The 17,877-nt window shown below is 39.8% G+C and overlaps 1 protein-coding gene across 4 annotated transcripts in view; it reads right to left on the reverse strand.

Moving 5' to 3' along the window:
* Window positions 1-17,877, reverse strand: part of Runx1t1 (RUNX1 partner transcriptional co-repressor 1) — a 148,226-nt gene that overhangs the window by 16,892 nt on the left and 113,457 nt on the right. For all 4 annotated transcript variants that reach the window (XM_085676992.2, XM_085676993.2, XM_085676996.2 and 1 more), the window contains 4 exons: window positions 17,075-17,160; window positions 16,343-16,544; window positions 6,083-6,151; window positions 1,015-1,205 (listed from right to left, as the gene is read on the reverse strand). In XM_085676992.2, the coding sequence (XP_085533118.1) occupies window positions 1,015-1,205; window positions 6,083-6,151; window positions 16,343-16,544; window positions 17,075-17,160 (548 nt within the window). The remainder of the gene's footprint in view (window positions 1-1,014; window positions 1,206-6,082; window positions 6,152-16,342; window positions 16,545-17,074; window positions 17,161-17,877) is intronic.

Genomic DNA, 17,877 nt, shown 5'->3' on the forward strand with positions numbered 1-17,877 from the left:
CTAGCTCAGCTTGGTGAGACGAGCTAATGGCAGCCTTTTATCTGAAGTTATTTCGGAGTTGAAGATTGTGTGCTATATTAATTAACATGGAACAATTCTATGCTGTTGAGATTCTATGGGCTATATGTTTTAAAGCATTCTGCCACATTTTAGCTATCTATTTACCAGTTCCTTGGATCATTGGGCCCAGAGTGAGTGCGTGTGTGTGGCTGTGGACGTGTAGAAATCACGATCCTGGAATAACACTCAATACCATGATGCAGATAGCGATGTCATGTTAGGACTGCACAGTGGTTAATGATAGATAACAGGAAAGCAAAGATCACACATAAGATCTTTTAGAAATATTTAAATCATGCACATGTTGCATTAGCATTGGACTTTAGGATTCATTATCAAAGTAATTTTAAATACAACTTTGGAGAACATATGTATTTCACATTAGGAGCTGGGGAGACAGCTCAGTTGGTAAAGTACTTTCCCTCACAAGAAAGGACCTGAGCATGAACCCCCAGAACCCACATAAACCCTGTCCAGGGCAGTGCACCCGCTTATAATCATAGCACCTCACTGCTCACTGTGCGACAGGGCATGGAGTGGGAGACTCCCCCTTACAAGTCCATAAACTGAAATCTGTGCAGATGCAAATCAGAGACCCTGCGTAAAACAAGGTAAAAGGCAGAGACTAGCAGTTAAGGGTATTTTCTGACTGGAGTATGTTTGCCATGGTATACACATACACACACACACACACACACAGAGAGAGAGAGAGAGAGAGAGAGAGAGAGAGAGAGAGAGAGAGAGAGAGAGAGTTACACACACATCAAACACATACAACCAAAGAAAACTTCCTCAGTGTTATGTTCCATCATAACACCTTGGCCTGAGAACTTTTCTTCCAACTGGTTAATGAATAAACAAGCTTACATCTGCCCTAGGTCAGCCCATCAATGCCTTGATTTTCCCACACTTTCTACGTTTTTCCCAGTGATCTGTCCAATCCAAAGGCCTTACCTCGCTGGAGTCTTCCTGCTGGTTGATGACGGCCAGAGCATCCTCCGCTGCCTGCCGCTTGGCCTCAGCCACCGTACGTTCCATCTTGGCTCTCTCTGTGGTAATCATGTCATGGGCTTTCCTCTCCGCCTCAGACACAGCCTTCTGCAGCTCCGTCATTGCCTGTCGCTTCACCTCGTTCACAGCCTCCTCTGTGATATAAGGCCAGACCAGAGGACAGAACATCCCTGGGTTAGCTCAGCACTAGAGACCATCCATTCTTAACAGAATTTCACAGAACAGACCTAGCTCTCGTCCAAATGTCGGGACAGTTCTGCCCGTCCAAAGATCAATCCAAACATTTAAACTCATTTAGGAAATCAAAAGTGAGAATTTTTCTTTGGCATGGCCTTCTTGGGAATATTTTTAATGCATACACCTTTCCTTAACTTTACTCCCACCATAAGTGCTTCCAGAGATGATTCTAGAGCCTGTAGAGGGGCAAGAATGTCCACACGGAACTTGTAAATAGTAGTCAGACTACACAGGGAACCAGTTTTCTAGACTGACATCATGGTGAATGCCTGTAATCACAATATTCAGAACTTCTAGACCAGTCTGGGCTACAGGGTAGGGTCCAGCCTGGGCTACAGGGTAGGGTCCTTTAAATAAAAGAAACAATGAAACGGGGTGGCACAGTTTTCCTTTTCTTGTCCTTTCTTGAACAATACAGGTTTGTGCTTCTACAGAGTAAATGATGGAGATTTTTACAAAGACCCTTGTCATTTCTAGGTTTGAGGCTACTCTCTGTCTACTTCGAATATATACAGTAGTTTGGGACAACCAACTGTTGCACTGGACAAACAAAACTGAGTCACACCACAAGCCACACAGCTGAGCCTGACAGCAAACCTACAAGGTGTCTAATTATCTCATCGGTTTGGCTGCAGTCAAGATGCAAAAAGTCAACCACTGTAAGGCAGAAGATTGACACCTAAAACAAGTACTTCCCACTTTTAAAACATTAACTGTTCTAATTAACAAGGGAAAATACCCTCCTCATGAATTAGTTTATCTAATTTTCATCTTTATTCAACGCAAAATGACAATGATTAATTGAAAATTTAATAAGCAGTAATTATTAACTTGGCAAACCTACTACCAATTAACACTCTATTAAAACTAATTATGACATGTTTCATTCAAGTGTTTGCACTTAATTGTTTCACCCACTTAGAAAGCACCTTAATTAAATGTTCTGTTTAATTAAAAATATACATTCCTAATAAAAATGTTTTACTGTAGATTGGGAGTGTAGGAGCTACAAGTCCTCTCAGGGTTCTTCAAACCTTGCAGTTGGTTCTACATCGCGCGGCTGCCATTCACTAGCTGGCCTTCTTCAGCCTCCGCCACTCCGTGCCATCCTTCCTAAAGGACTTTCCTTGAATTACTTGTCTGACTAAGTTTCATACACTCTACTCAAAAAGAAAGATCCAGATAGATCCATGCTAATCCTCTGTTAGCTCCTGCAAGGTAAGCCCTGGAAAATCTGTCTATAATCAGGGCAGCATTGTACACAGCTCATGGTACCTTCTTTACCAAGAGGCAAAAGCTGCCTTGATTAGCCTATCATAAGTGACTCAGGGTGCCGGGGAAGTGCTGCCCTTCGAACTATACAGCCAGGGTGTAATTTAGTTTGAATATTCAAGGTGAATTAAAATTCTATCTAAGTTGTAATATAGGACAATAATTTTTGCTTAGGATCAAAGCTGTAGCTTGACTAATCGTATATGCAAATAAGGCAATTTATATTTAAATTATGCATTCCTATTCTAATCCCACAGGCATGTACAGATCAGCAAAGAGAATTGGTAGGACATTTGCAAGGTGCTTGAATATTTATTACCAACTGCAAGCATTCTCTGATTCTTTGAAAAGAACTACACTGAAGAAAAACATTCACTCACAATTTTGAAACTACTTTTATGTTTGATTTTTTTTCCCCTCCAGTTTTTTAAGGATCCTGTGTAACTTTCGAGTTCATTTGTTATCTTTGCTCTTGCATTGAAAAATATGACTTTTAGAGAAAGTGGATGTGGCCGTCAACGTTTGTTAGGATTTGTAATTTTTTTAAAAAAAATATGAATTAAATGTTGATAAGCTATCATTGGAGCAATATACAGAATTTACATAGGGTCTCCCCCCTCTGTGTGTGTGTGTGTGTGTGTGTGTGTGTGTGTGTGTGTGCGCGCGCGTGTGCGTGTGTATATCCAGAGGGAAAAGCACAAGTGAGAGAGGAAGAATGAAGACAATAGACACCAATGCCGTAAAATGAGACGTGGATAAAAGCAGTATGGAATTGTGATTACTTTTTTGGGAAATTTTTTTTATGAAAATTTAAAATCATTTCAAACTAAACTGACATAAAAACTGGAAAAGATTTGAAAGTATTTGCTTTTATAATTACAGTATCTTGTGGGGACAGTGCATTGATAGTAGCTCACAGAAGCTTGAGCCCTGTGCCCAGCTAGACTGCTCACACATTGCTAACTCTACTTAAGTTTGCTTTGGCCATGAAAATAATACTGAGTACTTTTGTGGCAAAGGCACACTTACAAGTTTCTCTTAAAAAACAGGCAGGCAGGTTTGTTTATTGGTTTAGGGCTTTTGCTGTTGTTGTACGTCTTTTCGTTTGGTTTGGTCTCGTGAGACAGGGTCTCATCCTGTAGCATATGGTGGCTCTGTCTTGCATCTCCTTGACAGTTTGCCAACCACTGCGATTACAGGTGTGAACTATTATGCCTGAGTCTGGCTTTTGTTCCTCTGCTTACAGAGGTACATTTTAGAGTCCTTTCACAGTATAAGAAGCTGAGCGTAGATGGCCCGTTTTACCTTTGGTGTTCTCGGATATTGGACTGTTTGACATACACTGGCAACTCTGAACCCTTGACCTTCACTAGGAATGCTACTCCTGCTTTTGAAGAAGTCTGTCCAGGAAAATATTACAAGCACTTCCTGGAACTGTCTAGATAAAGCTGCCATCCACACCTTGAGTTTTAACACCCATCTACAGGAAGTTAGTCCACAGCATTCTGGCGTGGGGGGTGGCGCCAAAATGAGAAGAGGAAGGGCGTCTGCACCTCAGCAGAACAATGTCTTAGAACGAAGACAGAGTAGAGAGGAACGATTCATGGAGAAATAATCTACACTCTTCGGCAAAGTTCACTCCCTCTTGTGCATTGCATGGGCACAACGGAAGCAACACCTTTTTCTCAACTTCTCAGCCCCGTGAACCTAAACTACACCAAGACTGGGTGGAGAGACACAAAGGCAACTGAAGAAACAGTAGTGATGGACTCGGTAGACTCCCACACATCAAGGAAGAAAACCGAAGGAGAAGGAAGAACACGACTTTGATGAACTGCAGGATGCCAACCGCACTTCTGAATCGGCCGACAACGGCTTGCTCGCGGGAGGTCTCCCTCTACACCTGGCTACCCATACTGGCTTTCTAGAAAAGATGGTGGATTCGGGAAGAATTTGCTCCTGCTTGTCAGCAGCCCAACGAAAATGAGCAGACAGCGCAGACGAAATCTGGATCACACAGCCCTCACAGTCAATTTTCTGTAGGGACTATCAAGAATTTAGCCTAAATACAGGTCACTAAGGGGAACAGAGAAAGACATTTCTCATCCTTTTCTTGTCCGGAGTGACAAGTCTCTGTACCTCTTACTGGAATAGCAGGCCTTGGAAGCTTAAAAGGGGGGTTGAAAAGTGAGAAAGAAAAGAATGGGAAGGCGCAGCAGCTTCTTGGGGTTGGACGGCACTTCGGTTGGTAACAATTTGGGAGAATCCTGATACCATTAGCACAACTGGGTCCACACTAGAAAACAGGAAAGTTGCTCTCGCAATTCAGCCTTAAGATCCATCTGCTTGGCAGGCAGGGCCTGGGGGGAGCCTCCTAGCTCCTCATCTCAGCTATGAAACCTAAAATCCTAGCGAATTTGGGAAAGTTGCTATCACTCTTAGACAGATCAAATATGTGGCGAACGCACACATGACCAAATGTTCAGCAAGTGGGAAAGGCTTCCAAATAAGTGAATTCAGTCAAAACCTAAAAAGAAATCTTCTGCAGAAAAACAGGACTAAGAACAACAGAGACCCTCTGAGACTCAGCACGGCCAGTTTTGTGCCCGTGAGATGGGTGGCTGAACCTGACCATGGTCCTTCTCACTTTTGTACCACCAAGAGAAGCTGTCTTAACCGCTGAAATTTAAGCAGCTCACAGTCTTCCTTGTGGCTTCCTCAGCTTATGAGCCAGGCTTCTCTTTTCCCGAGTTCATTTTTTTTTTCTCTTTTACAGGTTTCAGGCTTAGCTGGTGCTCCACAGAAAGTCTGCCAGCTCCGAAGTTTAAGCCCAATACCAAGTCAGTGCATCCCCAGAAGCTTCAAATTTACCACAGAATATATAGCAACTGACAGTAATGGGAGTGAACACGAGGCAGATGCAGAAAGGAAAGGCCCAGCCATTCTTGCTCAGCTGAAAAAGTAACATAGCTCTGATGATTCAATATTAAACACCACAGAAAGACTGCAAGCAGAACTAATAATCCTTCTGAAGTTCCTTACCAAGGTCACTAGATTTGGTCCATTTAAGAATGCAGAGAAAAAAATGCTGATGTATGTAATTTAATTCCTAAAACACTAGATTTCTTTCCCCATCAAAGAAGAACTGCATGCAAACTAAGACCTCCTATGCCAAAATTTCACTCTGAAGTCATTTCAGATGCTTCAAAAGAGGGGAGAGGCTTATAAAGGAAATATTGCCAGCCTTTCAATTATAATGGCACTAACAGATGCTGTGAAAATAAAAACTATTTCATGTTTTAATCAGGCCTGGTTTAAGAATATTAATGAGGGTTTTTTTTTTCCAGTTTGTTTTGTTTTGTGGTTTTCGCTTTGTTTTGCTTTGCTTTTGCTATTGTTGCTGTTCGCAGCAAAGGCCTCTCTTGTCATTCACCACATCACAGCGCTAACAACTGCACACAGCTGCCAGAACACCACACTCGTGTTTCTAAACAATTCTTACCAGCTTTCTTCCAGATCTCCTCTGGCACATATCCAGACGCAGGCCTGTGAAGGAATTCCCGATGTGCATCTACGGAAATGACGGGAGAGGGCGGAGAGAAGGGGAGACGCCGTCAGTAATGCCAAACCTGATGCGGAGCCAAGTGAGCAACTCCTCCTCTTGGCTTCGTTACAAAAATGCAATTTTAAAAGGTTGAATGTTTCACTTCAAGAAAATGCACAAAAATAGCAAGGCTAGCCATCAGAGCCCAGGGAAAGCAGAAGGTCATTGGCCCAAATGCCTCATACACTCAAATCCAAAGCAACTTTCCTTCATATGGTATGATGTCTGGGAATGGACTTCCCAGAACTTTCTCATGGCGATGGTTTCTTTAGGTACACTTTGTGTTGTAAAAGGAGATTAGAGTTGGTGCCTTTCCTTTCCAAAGTCAAATTTGTAGTGCAAAAATGAATCATATGTTAATATAATTTATACAGAGCTCTGATTTTATCACAATAGACAAATACCTACTCTCGAGGTAACCAGGGCTAATGTTTAATTATTTCAATTTCCCATTGTGCATTATAACTTCCTTATACACTGTGTCCTGTAGAGTTGACAAATATGGAAATCAGGGAGTATTAAAATGGACTTGCTGACATTCGGGGGAATCAAACAGAATTTGGTTCATGTTTTGTCCAGAATTAGAAATGAAGTTCTATCTTATAGACTGTGTTTATTGTCTTTTCAGATATTCTGAGAAAATAAAGTTACCACAGGAATGCTAACTTTCAAATAACACGGTCATACAAAAGCTACAAACATTTAATAATTTTATGCACCTTGAAAATAAAGTTTGTTATTGTCTTCCCTGGCTAAAATATAAATATGCAAGACAAGTCTTCCATATTGGATTTTCAATGCAAGCCTGTGTATTCGAGATCTGTTAATTCCTCTTGAGTGAGGAAATCAGAGACAAGAACTACACTATCAGATTTCAGAAGGACTGAAGAAGAGACTAATCAATTGAGCTATTATAAGCTATAATAATCAATGCATGATACTAAAAGGAAGACAACTGACAGCTCCTTTAGCTAAGTCATTAGACATGAATGTTTTAAATATATGCAAATCTTTGCACGGCACATAGTGCAATGATCATATCAGTGAGGCTGAACACTAATTTTCCCTAGTTAACTTTACAAAATGTATGATAATTTGGTGAAGAATATATGGAAAGCCTCTCTTCTAGCTTTGCAATATTTCTTTTCAATATTTTTTCATGAATAAAAGATATCTTTTTAAAAGGTTGTATTATAATCTTAAAACTTACTTAGTAAGTTGTTACACAATACACATCAATATTAACGTAAAATTATATAATAAGTATTATACCTGTGAGTTTTCATTGGTGTGCTTCTTTTGTAAAGTATAAGTAACAACAATAAGATACCTTTGTTAATGAATTATTCAAGCTTGCTTTCTATAATACCATAATTATTTTCACAGGAGACAGAATGTGGTCCGGTTCACATACAGCATGCCTTCCAGTGATAAGTTTATGTGTAACAAGCGATAAAGACTTTTCACAGGCAAATCACTTTCACTGAAGTATATTTAGTTGGCTAACAAGAGCTCTGTAAAGCCTACAGCCAACAATAAAAACTAATTCTTACAAGTCTCAAGGGGTGGGTTCTTGGTTTTGTTTTTTGTTTTTGTTTTTGTTTTTTCCTTCATGTGGTAGGCTAAAGAAAGTTCAATAGGTTAACAACTCTCTTTTGGTAAATTGCCAAGCATTATAATAAAGAACAGGAAAAGTGATGCGGTTACCCAAAGTACAGACATAAAAGGTGATAATTACCAATTCTAGGCGGCACAAAGAAAGGAGAAATAGGACTAGAGTCTAGTGGAAAATAATCTGAGTTTTGGCTGCTACTCACTCTGGGGTATCAAGCTAGTTCTCTATGTTTGAGAAGCCCATTTGTAAACTAAGGCAACACTACTAAACTCTGAGGAAAAACTGACAATTACTATCACTGGTAATCTTTATTTTCATCACCAGTTGGTGTTAAGAGGCCACTTGTTTGTCCCCGGCTGCTCAGCAGCTCAGACCCAAAACAATCACACAGAAATCATATTATTTAAATCAGTGCTTGGCACATTAGCTTTAGCATCTTGTTGACTAACTCTTACATCTCCATTAATCTGTGCATTACCATGAGGTCATGGCCTACCAGCAAAGTCCTGGCATCTGTCTCTATAGGGGTTCTATGGCTTCTCCTAGCTCTGCCCTTCCTTCTCCCAGTATTCAGCTTAGTTTTCCCTGCCTAACCAAGTTCTGCCCTATCAACAGGCCAAGGTAGTTTCTCTATTCACCAACGGTATTCACAGAATACAGAGGGGAATGCCACATCACACCCCCTGTTGACAAGGAAGGCTTTATCTTTAACACAGTAAAATTACATAAAAGAAAACAGGTATCAGGTAAGAATAACAGTTACAATATTTATATCTACTTTCCATCTAGTCTTCAACTCCATCAAAGACTCCAGAAGGATATAATATTACCTAGGTAAACAGGAGCTGCATTGTAAGCAACCTCTGAAACTCTAGAATTGACAGAGACATCTCGCTGCCTGTACAGTCACCCACAGTTCTGCTGTAACATTGGGGCATCCATCTTCAGCCTACAGGCCCATAGTATCCAGCAGACTTTTCCATGAAGCAGGAAATTTCAAAGACAGTTCCACCTTTATTGGCAGTTTGTCAGCCACATTTCTTCTGTGTCCTGTACAATGTCTAGCAGACTCTTTCATGCAGCAGGAACCCCAAAGGATCATCTCACCTTTAGGCAAGTTCAGCAGTCATTTCTCTATGGATCCTACATGTCCAGTTCACCCAACATACCATCAAGCAGTCCAGAGAAAAGCAGTTTCTTGTCCAAATGGCTAACCAACTCCATAAGGAGCCTCTTTGATGCCTATCTTCCTCTTGAAGTAGATTGGTGCTGCCAGGAGCACAAGCATCTCACTGTCATGAAAAGTTCTAAGCTCTTAAAAGATTTTAAATGCCATATTCTGTAGTCTTTGAAAGGTTTAAAGAATATCTATTTGACTGAAATATATCTCTATATATCTAGAAAACCTAACTAACATGACTACAAGCTTGACTATTATAGATGACTATCTAGTAACCTATATTTCTTAATTATACATTATATTCTTAAATAAGCTGCACACACAATACCTTACTCAAAAGCAGAAATACACATACAACAAAACTGACCTTAAATTTGTATCAATAAACCAAGATCTATACCCATGCAAATCTCTATAGCAACCAGTGAGAGTACATATATCCATCTTAAGTAATAAGGATGAAGAAAGAACTGTAGAGAATTTTTTTCTCGGTATTTAACCAAATAGCTATTTGCTATTTAAAGAAAGGAAAAGCTCTGGAGATGTTTATAGTATGAAAACACACCCCAAAATTCTTAACACTAAGAATATTATTTTACATGTTGTATTGAAATTATTCCCAGAGTTACCAATTCACTGTCTTTCTCCTTGGAAGTAGACACTTAAATTCTGCAGATAACATTTTTATTAAGGTTACTTAAACCTGTGAATATTTATGCCCTCAATTTCAATGCTTAGGGATCAGTCAACCTTGTGCCTTTGACATGCTGTACCAGGGTGTCTTGTTATGCCACACTGGAAAGTTGGGCTGTGTCATACTTTGGCTATAACTCCATAAATGACACTCTGAGATATCCAAAAAGAACCAACTCTTACCCAAGATATACTAACACCAAATGTGAAAAATAGTTTTCAGAATGATAATTTCTAAAAGGACTGTTTTCAAAATAGCCAAACCTAGAAACAAATACACACACGCACAAACACATACACACACACACACACGCACCAAGACCATGCACATTTTGCAGCATCCTCTTCAGGTCTGAGTCATGGTACTTTTGCTGACATTGGGTCTAACAATGGGAGGAACAGAACAGTGAAGAAGGTACTCTTCAGAATCTATTTGCTTTCATGCTAAACATTAAAGCTAAAAATAGCTTTAAAATAGCAGGCTACCAAAACCACATAATACAAATACATTATCTTTTGATTAAGTAGTTGTAATGTCAAGATTATGTATCTTCTGGCTAAGTAGAAACATCTGATTAACTGTAGGAGTTATGTTTGAAAAAGGAGCTTAAGAGACAAAAAAAGAATAAAATAAAATAACATAAAGAAGAAAAGAAAAAGAAAAGAAATCCTGAAGTTGGTAAATAGGAGAAATGGAGACAGTTCTACAGGACTTAATTATTTTGAAATACTCACTAATCTAGAGAAGACAATTCTAAGACTCTCAAGCTCCTCCTCCAGAAGCTTATCTATACTACTGTTTTTGCAAACTACCTTCGACATGGCAGTTGTTATAAAAACGGAGAGTTCTTCTAAAGTGCAACAGGAAATACAGACAGGAGCATCTATCAAGGCTGAACTTCAAATGGAAAACACGCACACAATGTGATTACTGACAGGTGAGTAGTGAAGTTCTTCTAAATTACGTTCGCTTGGTTTGAAGTACAAATTGCTTGAGGGGGAAGGGAAGAGGAGGTGGCAACCTCCAGAAGATAACAGACACCTACCAAAAAGAAAGTGCTGCACCAGAGTGAAGGGAGACATTAGAAGAACCATGAAAGAGAACGAGAAGCAGCGGTCAGTGGTGCACAGAGGAGATGGAAGATGCACTACACTTACGACAGAAGGGAGACCATTGGGTACTAGGTACAGCAAAAGGCTGTCATCGGTACAATGGAGGGATGAGCAGAGAGCCTTTGGAGAGCCAATGTGACCTCATCTGACTCAGGACAGCAATGCTCAAAGCACAGTGGCGCCTAAGCATGGCCTTTATCCTGTAGTGGGCAGAATGAGGTTGTGATTCTGATCGTTTATCTATTGCAGAGACCATCAAGAGAAAGGAAGGGCTAAGAGATTCCATCCTCACAAATGCCAAAGTTTATAAGGGTAATAGATTCAGAAATCTCAAAGCTTTGTTTTGAAAGCCCCCACACAACCTCAAAATTAGCCACTGCTTTTTTTGTCAGTGAGCACACCTCATATTCTAGAAAGAATCATTTTATTTTGAAAACACAGGCATATTTAATTTGTGGTGTTTAAAATATAATATCATGAAATAAAGCAGACTTTAAAACATGACAGGCATTTGTATTATGGACTCAGGTGTGTAGCCAAGAGATGAACTTTATGATGTGATTACAAAAAAAAAAAATCAATGCAAGTGTGAAAAAAATCAAAATTTCACACATAGCTCTGCTCTGAACAACCTGTTTATGGTTTTTATATTCTGGCAGTAGAGCAGTTTAACAATGTTTCTTTGGTTGAGGGAAAACTATTTTCCTATAGCCATGGGTTATGAATTAAATGCAATATTATATTCATGGCAAAATTTCTTTTTAAAATTTTCTGCCAATAAAAAACATGCTTAGAAATATTCTGTAGCATATGAAAGTATGTAAGAATTTATTATCATGCTACAATCTTGGATGTCCAGCCCCCCCAAATATCTACCAACTTCATTTACTACTATTCTTTCAAATCCTTTTGAAGATTACCATAATATTAATGCTTACACCATATCTATTATGTGTCAGACACCCCCTTTTCACTTTTTATGCCTTCTAATTCAGTATCAGTAGATCTGCCTACAACATGTATGTTCTTGTCATCTCTACTTTGCAGACAAGGAAACTCAAACACAGTGAGATTTGTGACTTGACAGACTCACAAGTGTAGAGGGAACCAAGAATTCCATCCAACCCAGACCCAATCAGAGCTTGCACCCTAAGTACATGTGATCCAGGTCAGATGCTCCGGAGAATCTTAGTAATTCAGCATTGTTACAATCATACCACTTGCCAGCTAAGACACTCTGAAGCATGAACTCCTCCATCATGTCCAGAGACCCTTGAACAGCTGACCTCCTGATGAAAGAGACCAGCTTCATTTCCACTTCTATCTAAACCAGTCAAAAACTTCTTTCTGGAATGAGCTAAGTTCCTACCAAAATCCACACAGAGGCACTAACTAAATCTCTACTCTACCATCTCAATATACCTCTAAAAACAAACAAGGAATTTATGCCACTAGACTTCAGAGTTCCTGACAGTAGTTCCTGACATTAGCCTTAAACCCATCATTAGATAACTTTAAAAGAGAAAAAAAAAACTCTTTTCAAATGATTTTTACAACATTTTTGAAAACAAAGGAGATAGACAATGAACTGAAGAAAGATGCTAGAATACTTCCACGCAAGTGCAAAGGAGGTGATTTAAAAAAAAAATAAAATAAAATGATAGACTCCAAAACATACTAGAAGCAACACCCTGCAAGGAGAAGGTACATGGGGAAGGAGTGTCAGGGACCCAAGTAACTCAGGAGCACACTAAGAGGAAGACAGCAAGTTCCTATCTATAAATGTGAGATGAATTCTTTATCAGGGACCGAATCTGCAAATTATCATCCTACTGCCTGTCTGATCAGTTAAGTATACTTGATAACAAAACAGAAAGGTATCAGGGTCATACTTGAAACATAAAGTCTGAAGAGTACTTGTCTAACGCTGTTAGCAGTTGAATATCTAGTTTTTTCTTGGACAGCAAATGCAGAATAATAAAAAGAGCAGTTGGCAGACTATCTTCTCTTATCAGCTGCTCCCCAAATAATCACAGAGAAATTTAATATTAATAATAACTGCTTGGCCAATAGCTCAGGGTTGTTTTTAGCTGGCTCCTGTAACTTAAATTCACTCATTTATATTCATCTGCATGCTGTTGAGGCTTGTTGACCTCATGTGTGTACTTCCCATCCTGCTCACTCTGCATCATGATGTCTTTTCTGATTGTGCCCTTCTTCTCCCCAGCACTCCTTCTGCCTCAGAAATCCTGCCTGGCTATAGGCCAGTCACCTTTTTCGCTAACAATGAGAGCAACAGGTCTTCCCAGTGTACAAAAGGATTGTTCCACATCATTGCACCCCTTTTGCTTTCAGTACAGCAAAGATTCAAGAATAAACATTTTTTTTAATGAAAAATCATGTTTTTGCAAAGTCCTTCAAAGGAGGAGTGGTCCATATGCCTGTAATCCCAGAATTTTAGGGAAAGAGGCAGGAGGACTGGGAGTTCAAGGTCATCCTCGGCTGCAAAGCAGGTTAGAAGCCAGGCTGAGTTACATGGGGTGGGGTGGGGGGTAGGGATGCTTTCAGATATCAACTTGCATTTTATTACAATGAAGGCAACATAATGAGGTCAGTATGTTCTCAGAGTTTAAAATCAGAAGATAGTCACGACAGAGTCTCCACTTTATATCTGGAGAAAACTTCTAAAATTCAATTAGTGATAGATAAATTGCATTGTTTTTCCATTGCCCCTCAGTGACTTAACGCTGTGTCTACATTTCAAAAGTGATACTGGGACAGAGTAAAGCAAACTTCTAGCACATCACTCTAGATGTACACTCTCCTCCACGCAGTCCCTAAACACCATTTAAAAATGCTAAGAATGAGTGTATGGCTAAACATCTCCACAATTTCCAAGTTAGGGGTGGGAGAAGGAGGGCTGGATCTGAGCCAAATACATCTTCTATAACATACTCTGAAGGTCTCATTTGAGACCAGCCATTTCAAACCATAGAAAATAAACGACTTACGGCATAATGATACCGACACGTATATAAAATACAGACCTAGTGTAGCTTTCTCGGCCCACAGGAACCTAATTAAACACTTTCCAGGAGAAGAAAATGGATTGACTTGCTAATAATTGATCATCTTTTTACTACACTCATTCATGCCTTCAATTCTAAACCCTGAAAGACAGAAAGCAGTTTCTGAAATAATAACTGATTGAAACTACCTGTCCTCGCACTCAGAGCCACAAACTGGCTCCAGAAAATGGAATTCAAAAACTTCACAAACCAAGCAGCAAAGATGCACACGGTAAATAACCACTAACTGTTAGAACCTGGAAACCACAGAGCTCTTAACAAGTTGGGCAATGGCTTAGTAGTCGGCAAGCTAAGGTCTGGTGTCCAAAACCCATATGATTCCTTTAATAGTCTAAACAGAGAAACACAAACTTTTATGTAGCCTTTGGAGAGTGTAGCCTATAAAAACTTATAACACCAAAAATATGAATTCACCAAGCATCGCTAAAGGCAGTACTTATGTACATCTATGCAACTGGTTTTTTGTAAGCCAAGTTGATCATTTTGGGTGTGTATCAGAGACGTGAGGCTGTCTTTCTGGAAGATGTGACCATTCACCAACACTGGTCAGAGTCGGTGCAGTGGTGGTGACCACCTAGAAAGCAGAAGACATCCATGACTAAGTAGCATCTTGCTTAGGCATGAAGCCCAGCGAGTTTCTGAGACTTCTTTAGCACTGCAGAGCAGATACCAAGCTGTGCCCTCAGTCGCATCTTTGCCTAGCTCTTCCTCAAGGCCAGAATGAAGAACCTTCCTCACGGCAGCACATGAAGTTTAAGGGTTAGCTTAATGAATGGACTTCATAGAGCCAAGCACACTGTATGATTCTGTTCCTGGATGCTTATTTACCTTAGGGCTCTCCATTCTTTCCTATGTTCAATGGCTACAAATACTCCCTTTTATTTCTTAGCAAATCTGCCACATTAACCAATTTTTGCTCACAATAAGAAAATAAAAGCAAGATGCTTATTGTACTCCGCTCCACATAGACCAATACCAGTTCAAATGAGACTTAATTCTGTTTTCATTACGTGCCTTAATGCAACCTGACAAATAAAACTGTTTTGCCTGCAACTCCCCAGAATAATTCCTGTTGGGTAAATTATAAGGCCAGGAATCCCTCTTTATTTAATATTTAGTATGGTAATGAGTGCTCAGCCTACAAGAATCTGCAGAAATTCACAAATCTCCATGCAAAGAAAACTGTATTTGCTAGGAATAATTTTATTTTTCAAAGAGATGGTGTGAAATCAATAGCCAGATAAACGTGCCTCGGATTTTTTATTCTAATTCATCAGTCATTGTGCTAATGATTCAAAGTTAGAATTTTATTCTTTAGGTGGGCTATTCATTTCGTTTTCCAGCAAAGACTGCATTCAAAACTGAGTCAGCAGGTGGGTATGAGGTAAACACATAAGATGACCAGATGAAGGTCCATACAAGTCCATCTCTCCACTCCATTTAGTCAAACAGTGCACACACACAATGGCTAGCGATGTAAACAATAAACCTATTATTCACTCAGTGCAAAGTTCTCAGACTACTTGTGATGCTTTCATGTTGAATTTATCTTTCAGTGTCTTTGGAATTCTATTCTATTTTTTTTACCCTGACAATCTACAAATATCAACACTAAATATAGTTTCATGTAGTCATAACACAGTTCCATTATGTAACTATAAATAATAAAATCAAAAGTAAACGATCCAAATGAAGATAAATAACAGAAGTGCTACATTTTTAATCGTTAGTTTTCATGTAGCATAAGCACACCGTATAGCATTCTTGTCTTCCAACCAAAGGGGTTTTGGGAAAAGCTGGCTTCTGTTTGTTTGAGGAGACATAGCAACAGAACAAGACTGCCTTCAAGACTAGGTCTTAGGGAAAACTTAGAAAAGATGCTGAAGAGCAAACTCAGCAGTTAAGAGCATGCACTGCTGTTCCAGACGGTCTGAGTTTAGCATCTATATCAGACAACTTACAACCACCAACACCTCCAGTTCCAAAGGAATGGACATCCTCTTCTGACCTCCACAAGCACTGAATACACACACGCGCACACGCGCACACACACAGAGACACTTACACACACACATACTATTCCAAAAGTATAGTCTTTCCAAGAGTACCATAGAAACCTTGTTAGAAATGTTGGCCCCTCAGTCACATGGTTGAGCTTTTATGTTGACAAGTTTGAGGCAAAATCCTTTCCAACAGCTATCTAATGAGGGAGAAGACAATGGTTTAACTCTGAAACTCTGCCATAAGCCCGATGTATTTACCTGGAAAAAAAGTTTACATTTGACCACTGTTTCTTAGCATACCAGTCTGCCTTCTCTCCCTGCTGTCGAGGACACAGCAAATGTTTACTGTCCTTAAATTCCCTCAGCACTCCTTACTTTCAGAAACGCGTGTTACTAAACATAGTCGTTACGAACAGATATGAAATGGGCGTTCAAGTACTCAATCGAAAAACAAAATAAAAGTACCTAACGCAACAGGGTCTGGGTTGACAGGGCTCTGCTGCCTGGAGTGGGTGCTGCTGCTGCCGCCGCCCTTCTTCAAGTCCTCAGCATCGCTGTAGCGCCGGATCCAGTAATTCAGCTCCTCCCGGTCTGCTTCCTGACACCGTCGCAGAACAGTGAGGGATCGTCTCGTCTTTTCTACCATGTCCATTATACAGTTTAACAGCTAGGGAAGGAACAGGAAGGAAAGAAGGTTATACACGTCACCACAAATTAAATGAAGAAAGAAAGAAGAATGGGTAATGAAACACACGGTTTCAGGCCAGTGAAACAGACTATATTCTTCCTGGAGACGTTAATGTAAGATTTTGGTGGAAAGATTTTTGACGGAAAGATTTGAAATTCAGACTCAATAATTGATCAAATTCAACAGAAATGAGGAGGGGGGGAAAAGAAGAGGTATGGATGGGATCATGACAGATACTCGCCTAACAGTAAATCTATCTTTCCAAATATAGAGCACTTTAGGTTATAACTTAAGTTACCCTTTCACAACGAAACAGTGGCCTGCTGATCTGTGCTCTTCCAAGAGCTAATATTTCTCTTAAGCAGCTTTCACATCAATTTAGAAACCAGACCTATGTCCAGCTTCAAATATTCACACTCATTTTTCCAATAACAGAAAATGCAATACCTTCAAAGTTCCCCTCCCTTGCTTGTAAAAGAGTTTAGTCCAAAAGATGACTGGGGTCTTACATGATCAAGATGTTTCCATTCTTCTGCCCATTCTCTATCTGTTAGTCTGTGGTCAATCATTTCTTCTTGACGTGTGCCATGTAACCCTACAAATGTGGAGAAGAAGGCTTAATGCCCCTAAAGCCTGCAGAACACAGTCAATAACATCTGCAATCTGCACACAGCAACAACCACAACATGTGAGCACAGGAGGACTTCGATAGGAGACATCCAGCTGAGAAGTAGTCATCCACACAGCGTGCCAGAACTCTACAGAACACCACAGTCTTGTATTTGAAGTAACAAGGCAGGTCAGAGTTAGAAATTATATTTAGCATTGTGAGGCCCTGGGCTCAACGCCCAGCAATTAATCACCATCAATACAGTATCGAATGTGGTTACAGTGCATTAAGAATCAGGACAGTGTAGCTTATTTTAAGTGGATTGGGCTATACTTTCTCAAAAGAAGCATGGTAAGAACTTGGGTTTGCAGCACCGTTACAGGTGAATACAATCTTACTATGTGAATCTAACTGGGTCCATAAACAAAAGCTGGGAGAACACAAAATCTACAAATGAGCAACTTACCAAGATACAAAAAAATAAAAGGAAACCAGACCTTTCTTTTCAGTGACTTTGTTTGTTATTGGAGACAAGGTCTCACCATGAAGAGAAGACTGACCTAGAACTTCCTTTGAAGCCTTGGCAAGCCTTAAGCTCTCCATATTTCTACTTAGGCCTACAAAGTCTTGTGAATTTAGGCATAAGCCACTGTTCATAGCACCGCACCACAGTCTTTATGGGAAAAAATAAAACAACATGCC

This window comes from Myodes glareolus, chromosome 16, assembly GCF_982192425.1.
Source record: "Myodes glareolus chromosome 16, mMyoGla1.1, whole genome shotgun sequence".
Lineage (NCBI taxonomy): Eukaryota > Metazoa > Chordata > Mammalia > Rodentia > Cricetidae > Myodes > Myodes glareolus.